The sequence below is a fragment of the Callorhinus ursinus genome, unplaced genomic scaffold (assembly GCF_003265705.2).
Source record: "Callorhinus ursinus isolate GAN/ISIS: 27379988/994484 unplaced genomic scaffold, GSC_fseal_2.0 scaffold8, whole genome shotgun sequence".
NCBI classification, from domain to species: Eukaryota; Metazoa; Chordata; class Mammalia; order Carnivora; family Otariidae; genus Callorhinus; species Callorhinus ursinus.
The window spans coordinates 50,014,152-50,028,847 of record NW_027397070.1 but is presented as its reverse complement, the minus strand read 5'-3'; the positions used below and the strand labels follow the sequence as shown (position 1 = coordinate 50,028,847).

Below are 14,696 nucleotides of genomic sequence, written 5' to 3'. Positions count from 1 at the left end.
CTCCCTCCTCCCCATCAGAGACTCCATGACAAAAGAGAGGTGAGAGAGACCAAGCTGTCCCAGACACCTCAGCAGCCCTGAGCTTCTCCCTGGGCAAATGGGAGATGGAAACGGAGAACCAATATACTGGGGGAGAAGTAACAGACTGAGACGAAAGGAGGATGATGTGCAAAGAACCAAATCAAGCAACAGGGAAGATCCCAACACATGGAAGAATACCATGATGGGCTTGAGGAAGTTTCCTCTCCCTGGTCCTGAATCTGATAGAAACACTACCGTGCACCTCAGTCCAGACTTGGCTTTCCTCTGCTACCTTGTGCTTCATCCAACAGTAACAGCTCAGCAATGCCAAGGACAAAGTAAAGGAGAAAGGCACATCCTGACAGCGAGAGTCACGGGAAACTGCAATGGAGTCAGAAAGAAGTGCTTTCCTATAGAAATTTTAAGATTCTGAAAGGCACTCTCCGGGCCCAAGGCCACAGTCAATGAATCAACCCTCCCAACCCTGCTCTTCAACTTCCTAGGGCAAAAATATACACCAGCTGGAAGTAATAAATGGAGTAACTTCACTTCTCAAGTAATTTAAAGCCTGATGGATAAGATGCCAACCTGACTGTGTCATTCTACTACTTAAGATCCTTCAATAGCTCCCCATTAACCTAGAAAATAAAGTCCAAGGGTAGAGTATGAGATAAAGTTCTCTATGACCTGGCCCCTACTCAACTTTGCAGCTACATTTTCAAAATTCTTCGTCTTATAATCTGTGCCCTGAAATGAGCAAAGTGTAAGTTCCTCGCCCAGACACTACCGTGAGTCTGGCACCCGTGCCTTTGCTCCTGCTGCCCCATTGTCCTGGAGATCCACTCCCTCCATGCTGCCACGTTCACTTCTGTTTGTCTTCGAGACTCACATTAGCTCCTCCACAGAGCTCTCCTGAACTCCAGAATATATAAGTCCTTCTCCTCAACAGCCCCACTGCACTTGTGAATGCCTCTTTTTACTAACCATCTTTTATCAAAATTATACCCATGTATTTGTCTCCCCTGACTCACTGTGTGGTCCTCTAACGTGGAAACTGTGTCTAAATCATCTTTGTTTCTTACTTAGCACAGTCCCTGGTATCCTATAGGGTTTTAGGATTTATCTGTTGATCGAAATTCCACCAAATTGTAGAGCTCCATGAGGTTAGCTCATTCATTCCTTTATTTATTCCAGACATACTCAATGAGTGTTTTTTGTTTTTGTTTTGTTTTGTTTTTTTTTAATGCCAAGAACTCTGCTAGGTTCTGGGGAGATACCTGTGAACAGAAGAGGCCTTTGTCATCACAGAATTAGCTCACATTTTAATAGATGGAGATTGACAGTTGTCAAATACATGACCGAAGGCAACAAAACAAGGTAATGACTGAGGGCGAGTGGGGTGGGTTTCCCCACTTCAGAAAAAAAATGAAAGGACTTTAGTGGGGCAAATCTCAGAAAAGGGCTGGTTTTTCTTCTGATTGTGACTTGCTAATATAGGAGATATGGAGATACTGCCCATGCTAATGTATACAAGTGTATGGTTATATTTGTATTCATAAACTGTTTGTTTATAAGGGGTATTACATAATCCTTAATAATAATCATTATAGCAATATGCACATGTCTGTATGGTGTTACTTTTATGTATATTATTTCATTTAAAAAGAACATAGCAAAGGTCCCAGTATATCCATGTTAGGGAGGAAACAGACTCAAATACAATCAGTGGTTTATTCCAGGCCACAGAGCCAGTGATAAAGCTGGTATTCCCAGCCAGATTTTCTGACTACAAACCCAGTGTTCTTTTCTTTATACAATGATACCTCTGTCAAAGCCTTTTCAATCCTGTTCTTCCTAGAGGAAGTTCCAACCCACTCCTCTCAGCCTTGCTGAGCCTTTCTATATAATGCTTCTCTCGAATCAGACAGCTAGGAACTTCCTGAAAGATTCAGCTGTTGCCATGTCAAGATGTTCTTTACTGATCCCAAGAAAATCACATGGTTAATAGTGCCTGGAAGCATTTATCTAAAAATATTAATTTTACAAACATGTTCATTTCCAAGATTATTTATTTAAACATAATTAATTTGCAAACGTGATTTCACTCAGCAAATGTTTACTGAGAGCCCAATAGATGCTAAGAACCATTCTAGGAGCTACAAACCTGAAAGATCAAAAATAAGACCCACATGTTAAAACATGGAAACATGGGGCGGCTGGGTGGCTCAGGTGGTTAAGTGTCTGCCTTCGGCTCAGGTCACGATCTCAGGGTCCTGGGATCGAGCCCCATTGTCGGGCTCCCTGCTCAGCAGGGGTGTCTGCTTCTCCCTCTCCCTCTACTACTACCCCCCTGCTTGTGCTCTATCAAATAAATAAGTAAAATCTTAAAAAAAAAAAGAAAACATGGAAACACAACCAGCAACACGACACTGAGCTGGTAGTTTTTAAGTGTACACAAATCTTGTATTGATAACTAGGGTGTGGGGAGAACCACAACAGTCTGAGGACAATTTGGATAGTCTCTGTCGTGGCTTTTACAGCAGTAGGAAGCTAGGAAGCCAGTGCACCCAGGTGAAATCCACAATCATTCTGCCCAAGAGAGGAGCTAGAACTTAACTTCTGAGTGTGGAATTAACTGTAGTTCCAAAGATAAAGCCTATTTTGTACCACACACAAAGTGATCCACGATCTGGAAGAGAAACAGTGAAGTCCTTTTACCATGTCCCCATTTTGAAGAAAATAATACATGAAAGTGCCCAGCTCAGCTTAAGGCAACACAGAGCCACAAAAGGCAAGCAAAGACAGAGAAAGGAAGAAAGAGACAGGAAAGAAGGGCTTGTTAAATAACTGGACACTGTTCTAAGGGTAAATAGTTAAAGTGGATAGGTGGGATTTATCAAGGAGAGAAATCCCAACCTAGCTGGAAGCTTCTGCCATTCATTAAATGTCAAAGACAAATACCAAGAACGAGAGAAGAATTTCCCAGACCTGCCCTACAACAAAGTGAACTGTAAGGATTAAGCGGAAAGAAAGAATATGCCAAGACTACATGAGACTTGAAGTTACCTGTTTAAGACACTCAGAGGAGAAAGCTTCCCAGATCCCTTTGAAACGCCACAATACCATACGCAACAGAGAGATGAGGTTATAAGTTAACGGAGTTCTCATTCTGCCTACCGTTTTCCCCAGCATGGGCTGGACTTTCCTTTTTCTGACTTGATCTGGGTTTAAATGCAGATTTATGCTGCTAGTTATGTATATATTTTTACTACTAAGTACTAATTATTTCTGTTACTGACACTGTTTTTCAGAACTGCCTTTAATTTTTAAGCTTATAGTAACATTTTTTATGAGCTTTTGAAGGTTTCTGCTCTCTACACCCAGGCAATATGTGTGCATGTGCATGTGTGTGTGCATACAGATTTTATTCACTTTAGGTTGTGTGTGGATGGAGCCATCAGAGATACCTTTGTGTTTTTATGAGCTTTGTTTCAAAATGTTCAGGAGCATCCTTCCTGATTGATAATTTGCAGTTGGGAAATTGCCTCTTTGTCTCAAAATACATAATTGAGAGATGGTGCAACATAATTGTGTACAGGGGAAAATTAGTTCTAGAGGCCACCCTAGATCCTGTCCAGGAGAAATCCTGTCCGCGCTCAAGGCTGTTTCACTACCAAAAAATGGATGAGCTCTCCACAGCAATCAGTACCTCACTCATTCCTGAGCCACGTCCGTAGTAGCAGAATGTTCCTATCTAATCCTGACAAGAGTACAATGCCAGTGTGTGTGATTTAACACTGTTTAAGCGTCTTTCAGGGTTCATTAGATGCTGAGCAGTTTATACCTTTTTTCTATCCAAATGGGAGTAAATCCCAGAGCGGAAAGTGTTCTCTGTCTCCTGCAATTCTGTCAGGAATGACCACTGGCATCCCTGCAGCGGGTGGAAGGCTAGCTAATGTCCAGCAGAAAGAGGGAAGCCCTTTTGGGGTTCTCTTCCATAATTTGTCCTTCAGACCAAGAACAACACAGAGCTGTAATTGGATTTTTCCCTCCTTTGTCACGTCTCTCTTTCCTACCCCTTCCTCTCAACTCACACACGTTTACTGCCTCAAGGCCCAGCTCAAATATCAATTCTTCTCTGAAACAGACTTCCCCCTAAAATGTATGTTTCCTCTAATTCTACTCAATTAGGACATTTACTCTGTGGCATTGAACACTGAGTGTCCTGAGCTGTACTCGCTCACCTCCAGATCTCATCTCCCTTCCTAGATCATAAAATCCTCAAGCACGGAGACCACAGCTTGGAAAGAGCAGCTAAATTCGGTTACAATACAAACACGGTGCCCAATGATGACTTGATAAATGCATCCCCTCCAGAAATGCTTATTATGCATCTACTATATACCAGGCATAATGGACCCAACTCCTGTTTTGACATGGCTCACAGTCAAGTGGCGTGAATGCATGCATGTACAATGCCATCTTGTATGATAACCGATGTTCAACAAATTTCAAATAACCATAATCAGAATAAACATTTGCCCTGAGAGGAGTCTCATAACATGTCACAAGGGATCTTTATCTACAAGAAAGAACACTATTAGCTTCTCAAGGAATTTCCCCAGGGAGGGGGTAGAGATATCTCAGGCAATCAGTCTTAGCTTAGCTTAAACAAAAATGTGCAGTTCACAGCTCGGATGACAGAGTATTCTGAAAGAACTCTACCAAATCAAGTCTGATTCTTTTTGCCTCAACAATTGACCTTAGAGAACTTACACTTGACTGAAGCTCCTCTGCTCTCAGACAGAGGTCTCAACACATCAGCTACAACAGTAATAAATGAGTAATGGCAAAGCCCCACTGCTTTCTCACAGCTGCTAGCTTTCAGGGGATAAAAAAAAGAAAAAAGAAAAGGAAAAACCAGTCTTTTGGGCCTTAATGTTACATTCTGAAAATTTTCCTTTATCTCAAATAATGAGACTCTTGGGAACACCAAGCTTGGCAAAGGTAAAATAATACATATGTTATGCTTTAGACAAGACACACAACCACAAATTGAGCTACTTTTAGCTAGAGCTTCCCTACTTGCCAAGTCAAAGTAGGAAATCAAACTTTACAAGGTGTAGTTCTTGTGATATCAAAGTCCTTTCAACTCTGTTATTTCATTTAATTTATAAAGCACCTCTACCTGTGGGATACAGTTTCCCATTGGGCAGATGAGGAAACAGAATCACAAGATACGTTAAGTGGCAAACCCAAGGTCATGCAACCAGCTTAAGCGGGAACCAAAACCTAGGACCTTACTTCCAAGTCCAAAGTCTTTTTTGCTACAACCTATGGCCTCAAAGAATGGATTAGAGGACAGAGCCCCTCATTGAACTGGAAATTCATTTGTTCTTGAGACAGTCAACGAATTAAAGAGAGCATGTGACCGTTACCTCTTTAAGGCAGCCCATGAAGTTGTTGCTGACAGGTGAGCCTGGCAAGTCAGCGGTACTTGGGCTTCCTCCCACGTAGAAGAAGTCGTCCGAGCCCAGCATGGTGTAGTCCTCTTGAGTGTAGCCCGTCGTGGTAAGGATGCCATCCACAGAGATTGTCACCTGGTGGAGGGACATAGGGACAAAGAAAAATCCCAACAATGACTTTACAGTCCTATCAAAATCCGGTGGCTTCCCCTACCTGTGGCATCACTTTCATTAAGATTTTGGTGAGGTATTCTTTCTAATTTGGTTGATTTTGGTAGGCGCAGCCAAGTTCCATTTTCTGGTCTGCCTTCCCTGCAACCCAAGCCTCCAGCTTTCTTCTGCAGACTCCCGGGAGACTTTGGGGGAATTGCCAAGATGAGCAACTTGCTCTACCCATTGCACTCTTTACTCAGTCAGGCTAGAAAATGGAACTATCCTCAGACGACATCACTTGTCTCAGTTCATTGGTAAAATGATTGTTTATTTTTTGAATGACTGTTATTTATGGTGGTAGTGAGAAACAGCAAAGGAGACATTTGACAATGGAGTTTGTTAGGGTTGGTCTTTGGTGGTGGATGGTTTTTTTTTTCCTTTTTTCTTTTCTTTTTTTCTTTTCTTTTTTATTCGTTTCTTTGGGGGCTCACACCACGCTGACAAACATGCATTCGGGGAGGAAAGGAGAAGGGTCTCATTTTTGATATGTCATGGATGGTACATGCCATGGACTACCCCCAGGACACCAACCCCTGCCCTCCCTTCACTGCCGTCACCACCACCAAAAAGAGAAATGACCCAAACCAAAAAGGCAACTCTAACAAAAAGAAAAGAATATGAGGCATAATAACCAAAATAAAAATAATAAGAATGCCCACAGGGAAGAAATAGCACCCACACGCCCAACATCCATGGAAGGAGCAGAGGGCAAAGAGAAAAGATGGGGCCTCAAAGCGTGCACGCACCATACGCTGACACACCCATGCGAAAACCATCAGGAGCCAAGAGAAAAGGCAGAAGAGAAAGGGCAGGGAAGTGGGCAGGGGTGAGGAACCAAAGGGAAGAATCAAAATCCACTTCACACTTACATGCACTGAACAAAGTGGAACACAAGATGGAGGTAAAAACAAACAACCAAAAAAAAAAAAAAAAAACCCAAACCACTCAAAACTAAAGGGTTGTCTTTCCCCTGCCTGCCACCTCCCTCACTAAAAAAAAAAAAAAGAAAAGAAAAGAAAAAGTCCAAACCCAACCCCAAAATATGTGAAGGATGAGAGGAGAATGAAGAAGAGAGAGACAAAAATGAAGAAAGAGAAGAGTGTGGAACTGGGCTGATGACTGACAGGTTGTTAGTAATGAGGAGGAAAATGGAGGGACAAACTCTGATGTCCATGGGGAAATCCACGAGACAGGAACATGCCATGCAGAGTCTGTACGGAGAACACACTGGCAGAGCTCCCTTTGGCCACGGTGAGGAATAAGGTGAAAGCCGGGAAAGGAAGAACAGAGGAAATAGAGTACTTTCCTCCCCAGATCACCTGTGGCAGCCCATGGCCACACCAAAGGGAAAGAAAAATGGGCTTCAGGAGTGGGGAGGAGAGAAGAGAAAGGAGGGAGAGTGAGAGGGGACAGGGAGACACAGAAAGAAGAAAGTCCTCAATAGAAAGCCTATTGGCCCTAGTCTGTAACTTGGAAGTTGCAAAATAAGAAAACAAAACAAAACAAATTTAGCTAAATGGGGACTCTTTCTTTAAAAAAATACTTTTGGGGGGGAAAAAAAAGGCAAACTGGAGAAAAGGAAACTGTCCCAACCAAACTCCTCCAAATACCATTTCCAGGACAGGCACGTCCCCTTCCATTTTTTTTTTCTTTTTTTAACAAAAAAGAAAGGCTTGCATTTCATCCAACAAAAAAATTTTAAAAGAAGAAGAAAGGAGTCTAAGGAGGATAAAAGGGGGGTTTGGGAAGGAAAAGGGGGGCAACACACGGCAAACCCAAAAAAAGAGACAATAAGAATGATATCTACCAGACAATGTAGTTTGTTTACCATAGCGTGTCCGATGCCTGAGTGCTTTGCGGAAAAGGGGGAAGAAAGGAAATTAAAAATTGTGAACAGAACGATTGTTAATTAAAAAAACTAAAAACAAAGATGAGTCGTTAGGGTGTTAGTACATTAGTCGGTTAGTAAAATGACACATTGCATGAATGATCTTGTGTTAGTTTTTCAAAAAAAAGGCACCCGACACAGAAAAAGAGAGTGGGGAAGACAATGAGACCAGGACTCTATGGAAAACCTTGGCAGCTAGGGCAGAGCCAGGAAAAGAGCTGCAATCCACCCTGTCATTGAACTCCCCCTTCTTCCAAACACCGCTCAGACCGGACCTCACCCCAGTTAGAATTAGCATCATACTTACTTTCCAAGGGCTCTTCTGAATGAACACCATTTTCCCTTCCCACCCTCTAGCACATACACAGCCCACCTATCCTGAAAGAAAACACCGCTAAAGTTTATCATTTCACATGTAGGTAGATAGATAGCTAGAGCTAAAATACCAATATTCTGGGGACTTTTTTTTTTTTTTGATATCTGACTCTGACTACATGCATGGATGATTATGACTTTCAATAGAACAACGAAAAAAACGTAAAGCATGTACAGGTCACCTCTGGCATAGGAAGGCTACATGATGTAGCTTATTCTGTAGATGATTAAAGATCCATGACTCCCTTCATTTTGTGTGGATATGTGCAGCTGGAGAGGGACATTCTCCTCTTTGCTTTCCTCTTGGTCGACAATAACTGTGTTGTCAGAGTGCATCAAAATAGTTGGGAGTCTTCTTTATTTCCCAATGTAGTTATTGTTTTGTTTTCTTTGCCGGAATGCTGCCCGTTGGAATCGCTCTCCCCCCATTCCCTTTTAGAAAATGGTTTTCAAGCTTTTAAGCAATTTCTTGTATGGATAACAGAGAGGACTGGCAGGTTAAACATGATTAAAGAAGCCCTACAATTTGTCTCCTCTGACTATTTTCAAATGCTAAATGGCCAGTACACCCTGAGCTGGGAGGCTGGAAGGCTGGAAGATCAGTAACCCCAGTTTTGTGTTTGTGGTTTCACTAAAGTGGCATTAGAGGTAAAGCAATTCACATGAGGGCCATGTTCAAGGTCATGGGTTTTAAAACAAGACCAAAAACAAACCCAGAGAAACGCATCACTACCTTGGTCCCTAATCCCAGTGACAGTCTGGAACAGAGAGTTCACATTCCTTCCTTTAATCAGAAGCCCCAGTAAAGTAGCTGGCCTCAGTCCTGACTTGGCTCAAAGGTAGAACCATGAGTAGATGACCAAGAAGGAAGAAATAGGCAGAGTTCTGCTCCATTTAGTAATGAAAACTCCAGGAAACTCCAAGTAAGCATTCCTCGGATGAGTTTTTGCCACAGAAACCATTCGACCTTACCAAAAAAGTAGATGAGACAGTCACAAGCTTGTTATCAAATATTTATGAAGCAATTTACAGTTTAATTGAAATAGACAGGGCCTTCCAGCCCCTTCAATTGTCTCCTACAGAACTAAAGAAGATGCTATAAATGTATTTTTAATGGTCAAAATAATAATCTTAGATGATTCAGCACTGAAAGGATTACATTTGCAAAATCAACTCTGCTTTTCGGAGATTTCCCTCTCTTTTAATAAATTGTATTTGGATGCAAAATTCAGTCGGGATTTCATTAAAGACCAATTTTAGGGGCACTTTCTCTATGAGATTCATATTCCCTCTGCCAAGAAATGTCCCCCAATGCCCTCAGGCCTCTGTCGCCTTGTCCAGAACTGAGAGCTCTGTTTAGCAGCAGCATTGGTGACAGAGAGACACAGTCACCTTCACAACAGAATACTCAGCTTATAAATTGTGCGCATGTCACAGTGAGTCTAGCACCCAGACCATGGAGGAGCTCATAATCCTTCTGGAACATAAGGTGCTTTGCATATTTAGCCACCACACATGGCTGGGGACGGTTGTAATCACCATTTCACAAATGGAAACTGTGGTGTGGCAAGGTTAAATGGTTTGTCCAAGGGCACCGAGGGAGCTGGGTCTTAGAGCTTGGAAGAGAAACCCTCCAGGATTGCTCTCCTCTGCTTGCTCTGACTAAAACAGCACAACCAATGTTCGAAGAACAGCTTGGTTTATCCCCCACTCAGTTTAAAGGATGGAACTGGGGGCCAATTCTATTTTAGAAAAGTGTTTTTAGTGGAAATAAAAGTGAGCTTTTCTCCAGCTAATTGGAATCATTCTAGAATGGCAAGGAAGTACAGGGAGCGGGAGAGAACCAGAGAAACAGACTGGTTGGTGAGAATCACAGCCTGACCCTGCTCCCCCATCATGTATGAAAATTCTCCCCTCCCCTACAGCCTAAAGGGTGTTACTGTGTACCTGCCAGCCAAAACTGGTCATATTTTACTTTTTAGACTAGTCTCTGCAACTCAAACACATCATGCCCTTGTATGTTAGCAAATGGAAATTCGACTGGGGCCCTCTTGACAGCTGAGCTGAGTAAATATGGATGGGGGATTATTAAAGAAAACATTAGCAATTGGATCCTTTGGCCTTGGTGGAAAAACAGAACAGTGATTCAAAAATGTCCAGTCCAGGGGTATTAAGAGGACGGGGGCTCTAAGACTTCTATGATTTGGTAACATCACCACAGATAGAAGAGCATCTCCCAACCAGGTGGCTTCCTCAACATACTTAAGCATTACAATGGGTGTTTTGAATATTGTGTGTTCCCACCACCTGTGAACCTTCTCTGTTCACTTAGCAATACTAAGGAGTCGCCCTTTTATCAAACAGAAAACATATGCAAACACTTGTCCGTTCTTACGCTTTCATATTTACATTAGAAGGCATTAAATCAATCATATTGCAGAAGAAAATCTACTAAGCACTCTCTGGAAATTTGCATAATGTTTTCTGATTAATAAAGGACGAACCCTGTCTAACTGGGTTTAATGACAAAATCACAAGGAGAAAAACCAAGTGCAAATAGCAACCCGGAAAGCGGCATCAGCACAGACCTTGACTTTTATAGGAAATGCTTTTCTTCCTCACTGATGTGGGCTGGTGAGGTGTTACTATTATTACTGTTGTGACTATTATTATTCATTGTGAGACTGAAAACAACTTCACTTGGCTAAGGCTTCCTGAGAGCGTTGTCACCTGACGGAGTTGCCTGCTTAGAATCGGCAAGCGATGGGAGTTCTCAAGCACGAACAGAACCGGGAAAGGCTGCTCCAAAGCTGACTTTTTTATTTGGATCCTTCCACTTTCCAGGCCTCCCAGTCAACTGAAGAGCCTCCGAGGTAGAGACAGGGGCAATAAAGTAGGAGCACCGCACCAAGGAACAGAGAAACAGAGGAATTCAGAAAGATTCCAGCTAATTCATTCTAAGGCTATAGGTTAACGTAACAGCAGGAAAAAAAAAAAATGAAAGCAGAGGAGGGGCAGTAAATTGAAAGGACGAGAAAAAGGAAGACTTTTTTCTGGAAAGAATTAAAATCATGGCATCATGACAATGGCTAACTTAACTAAAAAGAAAAACATATATTCAGAAAATGAGGAAAATCTAGCAAGCTGCAGAAACAAAATGCTGTCCCTAATTGAATTTAACAATAATACAAGATTCAAACGTAGTTAAGAAAATGATAAAAAGGAAAGCAGAATAAAAGGAAAGTATTTATTACTTTTATTATCTACACAACTGAATTTTTTTCTGAAAAAAAAAAACAAGCGTAAGTGGAGAACTGAAGTAGGAGGAGAAACATATTTTCATAATTTTTCCTTGTGAAACTGCAAAGACTGGGGAGAACGTTAGGCTTCAACAAATCCAAAGCTATATCTATACGCTTCTCCAGTTCGTCCAGCACCTGCTTCACTAACCTCCTCCCCCGCTACCCAAGAGGAGCCTCCGGGCACTCTCTCCCCTCCGCCATTACCTGCCGGAGGTTACGCGTGACTTTGACATCATGCCAGGCGTTGTCGTTGAATTTTCCATTCACTGGCTCCACGATGGCCTCAAAGGCCCCGGACCCCAGGTTAATGACCAAGGAGACCGCGCCATCCTTCAGAGCCAGGTTGACATAGTCAGCCGACTTGCCCGTGTGCAGGATGAGCCCGTTCCGCTGCCAGGTCTTAAAGGAGAGGGTGATTTCATCACTGCTGCTCTGGATCGGGTTCTGAGACAGGTCGTAGCACAGGTACTCGGAGCCTCGGAAAGTGGCCACATTCTCCTCTCGGGCTGCGTGAAAAGGAAAGAGGGGAGCAGTCACCACCTGACTGCCATGAGTCAGGAGTACGCAAATACCAAAGAGAACTTGGCCCCCCAGGGCAATGCCCCTGCCAGGGAGCTGCTATCCGCATGAGCTCCCTCCAACGCTTCCACCGGACCTGTGTCTAAGTACTAGGGAAACCACGAGAGACACTAACTGCCGAGGAGCTATCTATCCTCACAAGGGTGGAAGACCAACGCAATGGCATAGGAGAGCTTGCTGCCTTTCCTTCCCATTTTCCCAGAGAAAAACCTAGAGGGAAATTTTATGCAAAATGGTAGAGTGAGGTTTACGTTGCTTTTGCTTCAATGATGGCTTTTAAATGCTTGTCCGAGAGCTGGTGTAGAATGGAAAATTAACTGTTCTGACAAAGGGTTCTTTAGCTCCAGGTACCTTTTATTGACCAATAACTAAAAATCAATTACCCTGAAAGATCTGGCTCTAATTTCCATCCATCAATAACCCAGCTAACTTTGGTTTCCATGGTAGAGTCCTGAGCCCAGTGGAATGTGACAGGGTTATTAAATAGGAGATTGGACCTGAGAAGGTGATCAAGCAGATGAGGGAAAGGGGACAGAATGGAATTTGGTGATATGCTTTGACAAGACAGCAATAGCTCCCTTTCGATCCAAAGGGATCTCTGCTCTAGGGTCTCCCAATTTAGATGGCCCTGGTCGGACCATCCTATAGAACATCCAGGATCAAGACAGCGTTCCACTGGAGTGTATACTCTCCTTCAAGGCCACACCATGGGATCCTTTAATTCCCTACCCAAGGAGCCCCAGGCCTGTTTCCAGGGCTTCTGCAAGGCTCTGCCCTGGACTCATTTTCCAACAGCAAATCATGCCATCGGTGTGCATACCTCAGGGTCTGAGAACTAGCAACAGGGGACCTTTTGCAGGGAGTTAGACAGAGCTTGGCCACATGGGCGTCCACGTGCATTTATACCAGAGCCCTTGTGGATACAGGATGGAGCCGAAGGGGACAGGCCACAGGTTGACAACCAGAGAGGCTGGTTCTCCCTGCACTAGCATATCCCAGGACAGAACTCTGAGGAATCCAAAAATTCTAAGTGTGCACCTGGCTTACCAGGTAGTTTCAAAGGTGTATTTATCAAGGTAATGACATTTTATTTAATTTTTTGTTGATGTAATTTATAACTTCAAAACCCACTTGTCCCCCTGACAGGCAGTCTGACTGAGAGTGGCCTACTGCATATCAGGGTTGGCCAAAAGCTAGCAAAAGCACCTCATCATGAAAGAAAATGGGCAACAATACAAGGTTGGATAGGCAGTTTCCCATTATGGGGCCAGGGGGGCGGTTACAAAATAAGGCTGAGCAAGTTCTATTTTCTCTTCTAGAACTACACTTCAGCCTTCGTAACCAAAGTCAATTCCACCTCAACTTAGAACCTTTCAACCATCACAGCCCTTGGTAAGTCACTTACATAAAATAAATATATTCTCATGATTAGGTAAGAACTGTAGAGGAAGCACTCATCATATGGGAGAGATGACCACCCACTACAGTCTACATTAAACTAATTATAGAATCATGACAGCCTTAAAACATGAACCTCAACTTCGTACTCCAGAGAGTGAAAGAAGAGATCAGGCTTGTCCTGTGTTTTCAGAGGGTCTCAATGATGTGTCTACCTGCCTATCTCTGTGTGCATGCATGCACATGCACACACACACACACACACACACACACACACACACACACACACTGGTATAAGCAAAAGGAATCTGTCCACCTATAAATGACCAAAGTGTCTCAGCAAGCACTATTTGGCACATAACCCATGTCTGATGCCTTTTACCAAAACTGCCAAAAAAAAAAAAAAAATCATGGAGCAGCAGTTTGATACCATCTATATGTTTGAAACAGATGTATCCAACCCCCTAGTGCCCTGTCTATTGTCATTTCTTCTCTCATTTCTGAAGAAATGACTGTGTTAAAATGCATTTGGATGAGCCTTTGTTTAGGAGACCAGGAGGTAAGCCTGACCTAGAGTGAAGGATGGCAAATCAAATTCAGTTATCACCAATACACTCTTTTCCTATGGATACATATGCGCACAGAGCCAACTGCTATGCCTGTCCTTGGTGCCACATGTGGTATAATAATGGGTGTCTTCTGTAAACATTTAAGTTAGACCTTATGTGCCCACCGAACTGAGAAAAATGAACAAGGAAATGAGTGCCTCTAAAAAGATGCTTAAATTAATCACTGAGTACCCTTCAAAGGGGAAAGGTTTGATACAGAACAGTAAGGCACCAGGATGTTACCTGATGTGCTATATGGGGCTTAATATTTGTCATGTAATTAAACCAAGGAGTATGCAAAAATAATAAGTTTTGGAGCTTATAAGGGATTTTAGAGCTTATCTGATTTAATGACCCCCCTTTTTTTTTTAACAAGGAAGAAACTGACAACTAAGAGCAAGTGTTGCCCAAGACCACACAGTTGGTGTTACTCTGGACTTCTAGTGCCTATCTGGACTTTTCTCTAAATATCCTTTTACCCATCACTTTGGATGTAGCACGTTGTTCCTACTCTACTAAACAGCAAACCATCCCAAACCTTGGATAAATTGAGCCAGAAATTTATTTCCCCCCCTACCCTATGTAAATCACACTTACTCACCAAAATTAATGTTCCCCTTTCCCCCTGGATTCTGGGTGTGTTTAAAGCAATAGAACTTGTTTTATGTGGAGGCCAGAGAAGAAAAATGACATCATTGTAGAGAAGAGAATATCAATAAATAAACAGGAAATAAAACCAACCATGAGAAATCGTCTATGTAAATCACATGCATATTTATGCTAATCTCCATGCAAATTCACCAACAAAGACTTTATGTAGCTGAGTGCGTCCCTTTGCAAGTAACCT

At 42.6% G+C, this 14,696-nt stretch overlaps 1 protein-coding gene across 11 annotated transcripts in view; it reads right to left on the bottom strand.

Annotated features, from left to right (window-relative positions):
- Window positions 1-14,696, bottom strand: part of NRXN3 (neurexin 3) — a 1,564,009-nt gene that overhangs the window by 1,118,033 nt on the left and 431,280 nt on the right. For 6 of the 11 annotated variants that reach the window (XM_073895663.1, XM_025869532.2, XM_073895666.1 and 3 more), the window contains exons 5-6: window positions 11,469-11,770; window positions 5,460-5,621 (exon numbers count right to left, since the gene is read on the bottom strand). In XM_073895663.1, coding sequence (XP_073751764.1) covers window positions 5,460-5,621; window positions 11,469-11,770 — 464 coding nt within the window. Of the gene's footprint in view, window positions 1-5,459; window positions 5,622-7,527; window positions 7,552-11,468; window positions 11,771-14,696 lie in introns of all 11 variants that reach the window. The other 5 variants (XR_012379101.1, XM_073895668.1, XM_073895661.1 and 2 more) reach the window with 1 other exon arrangement.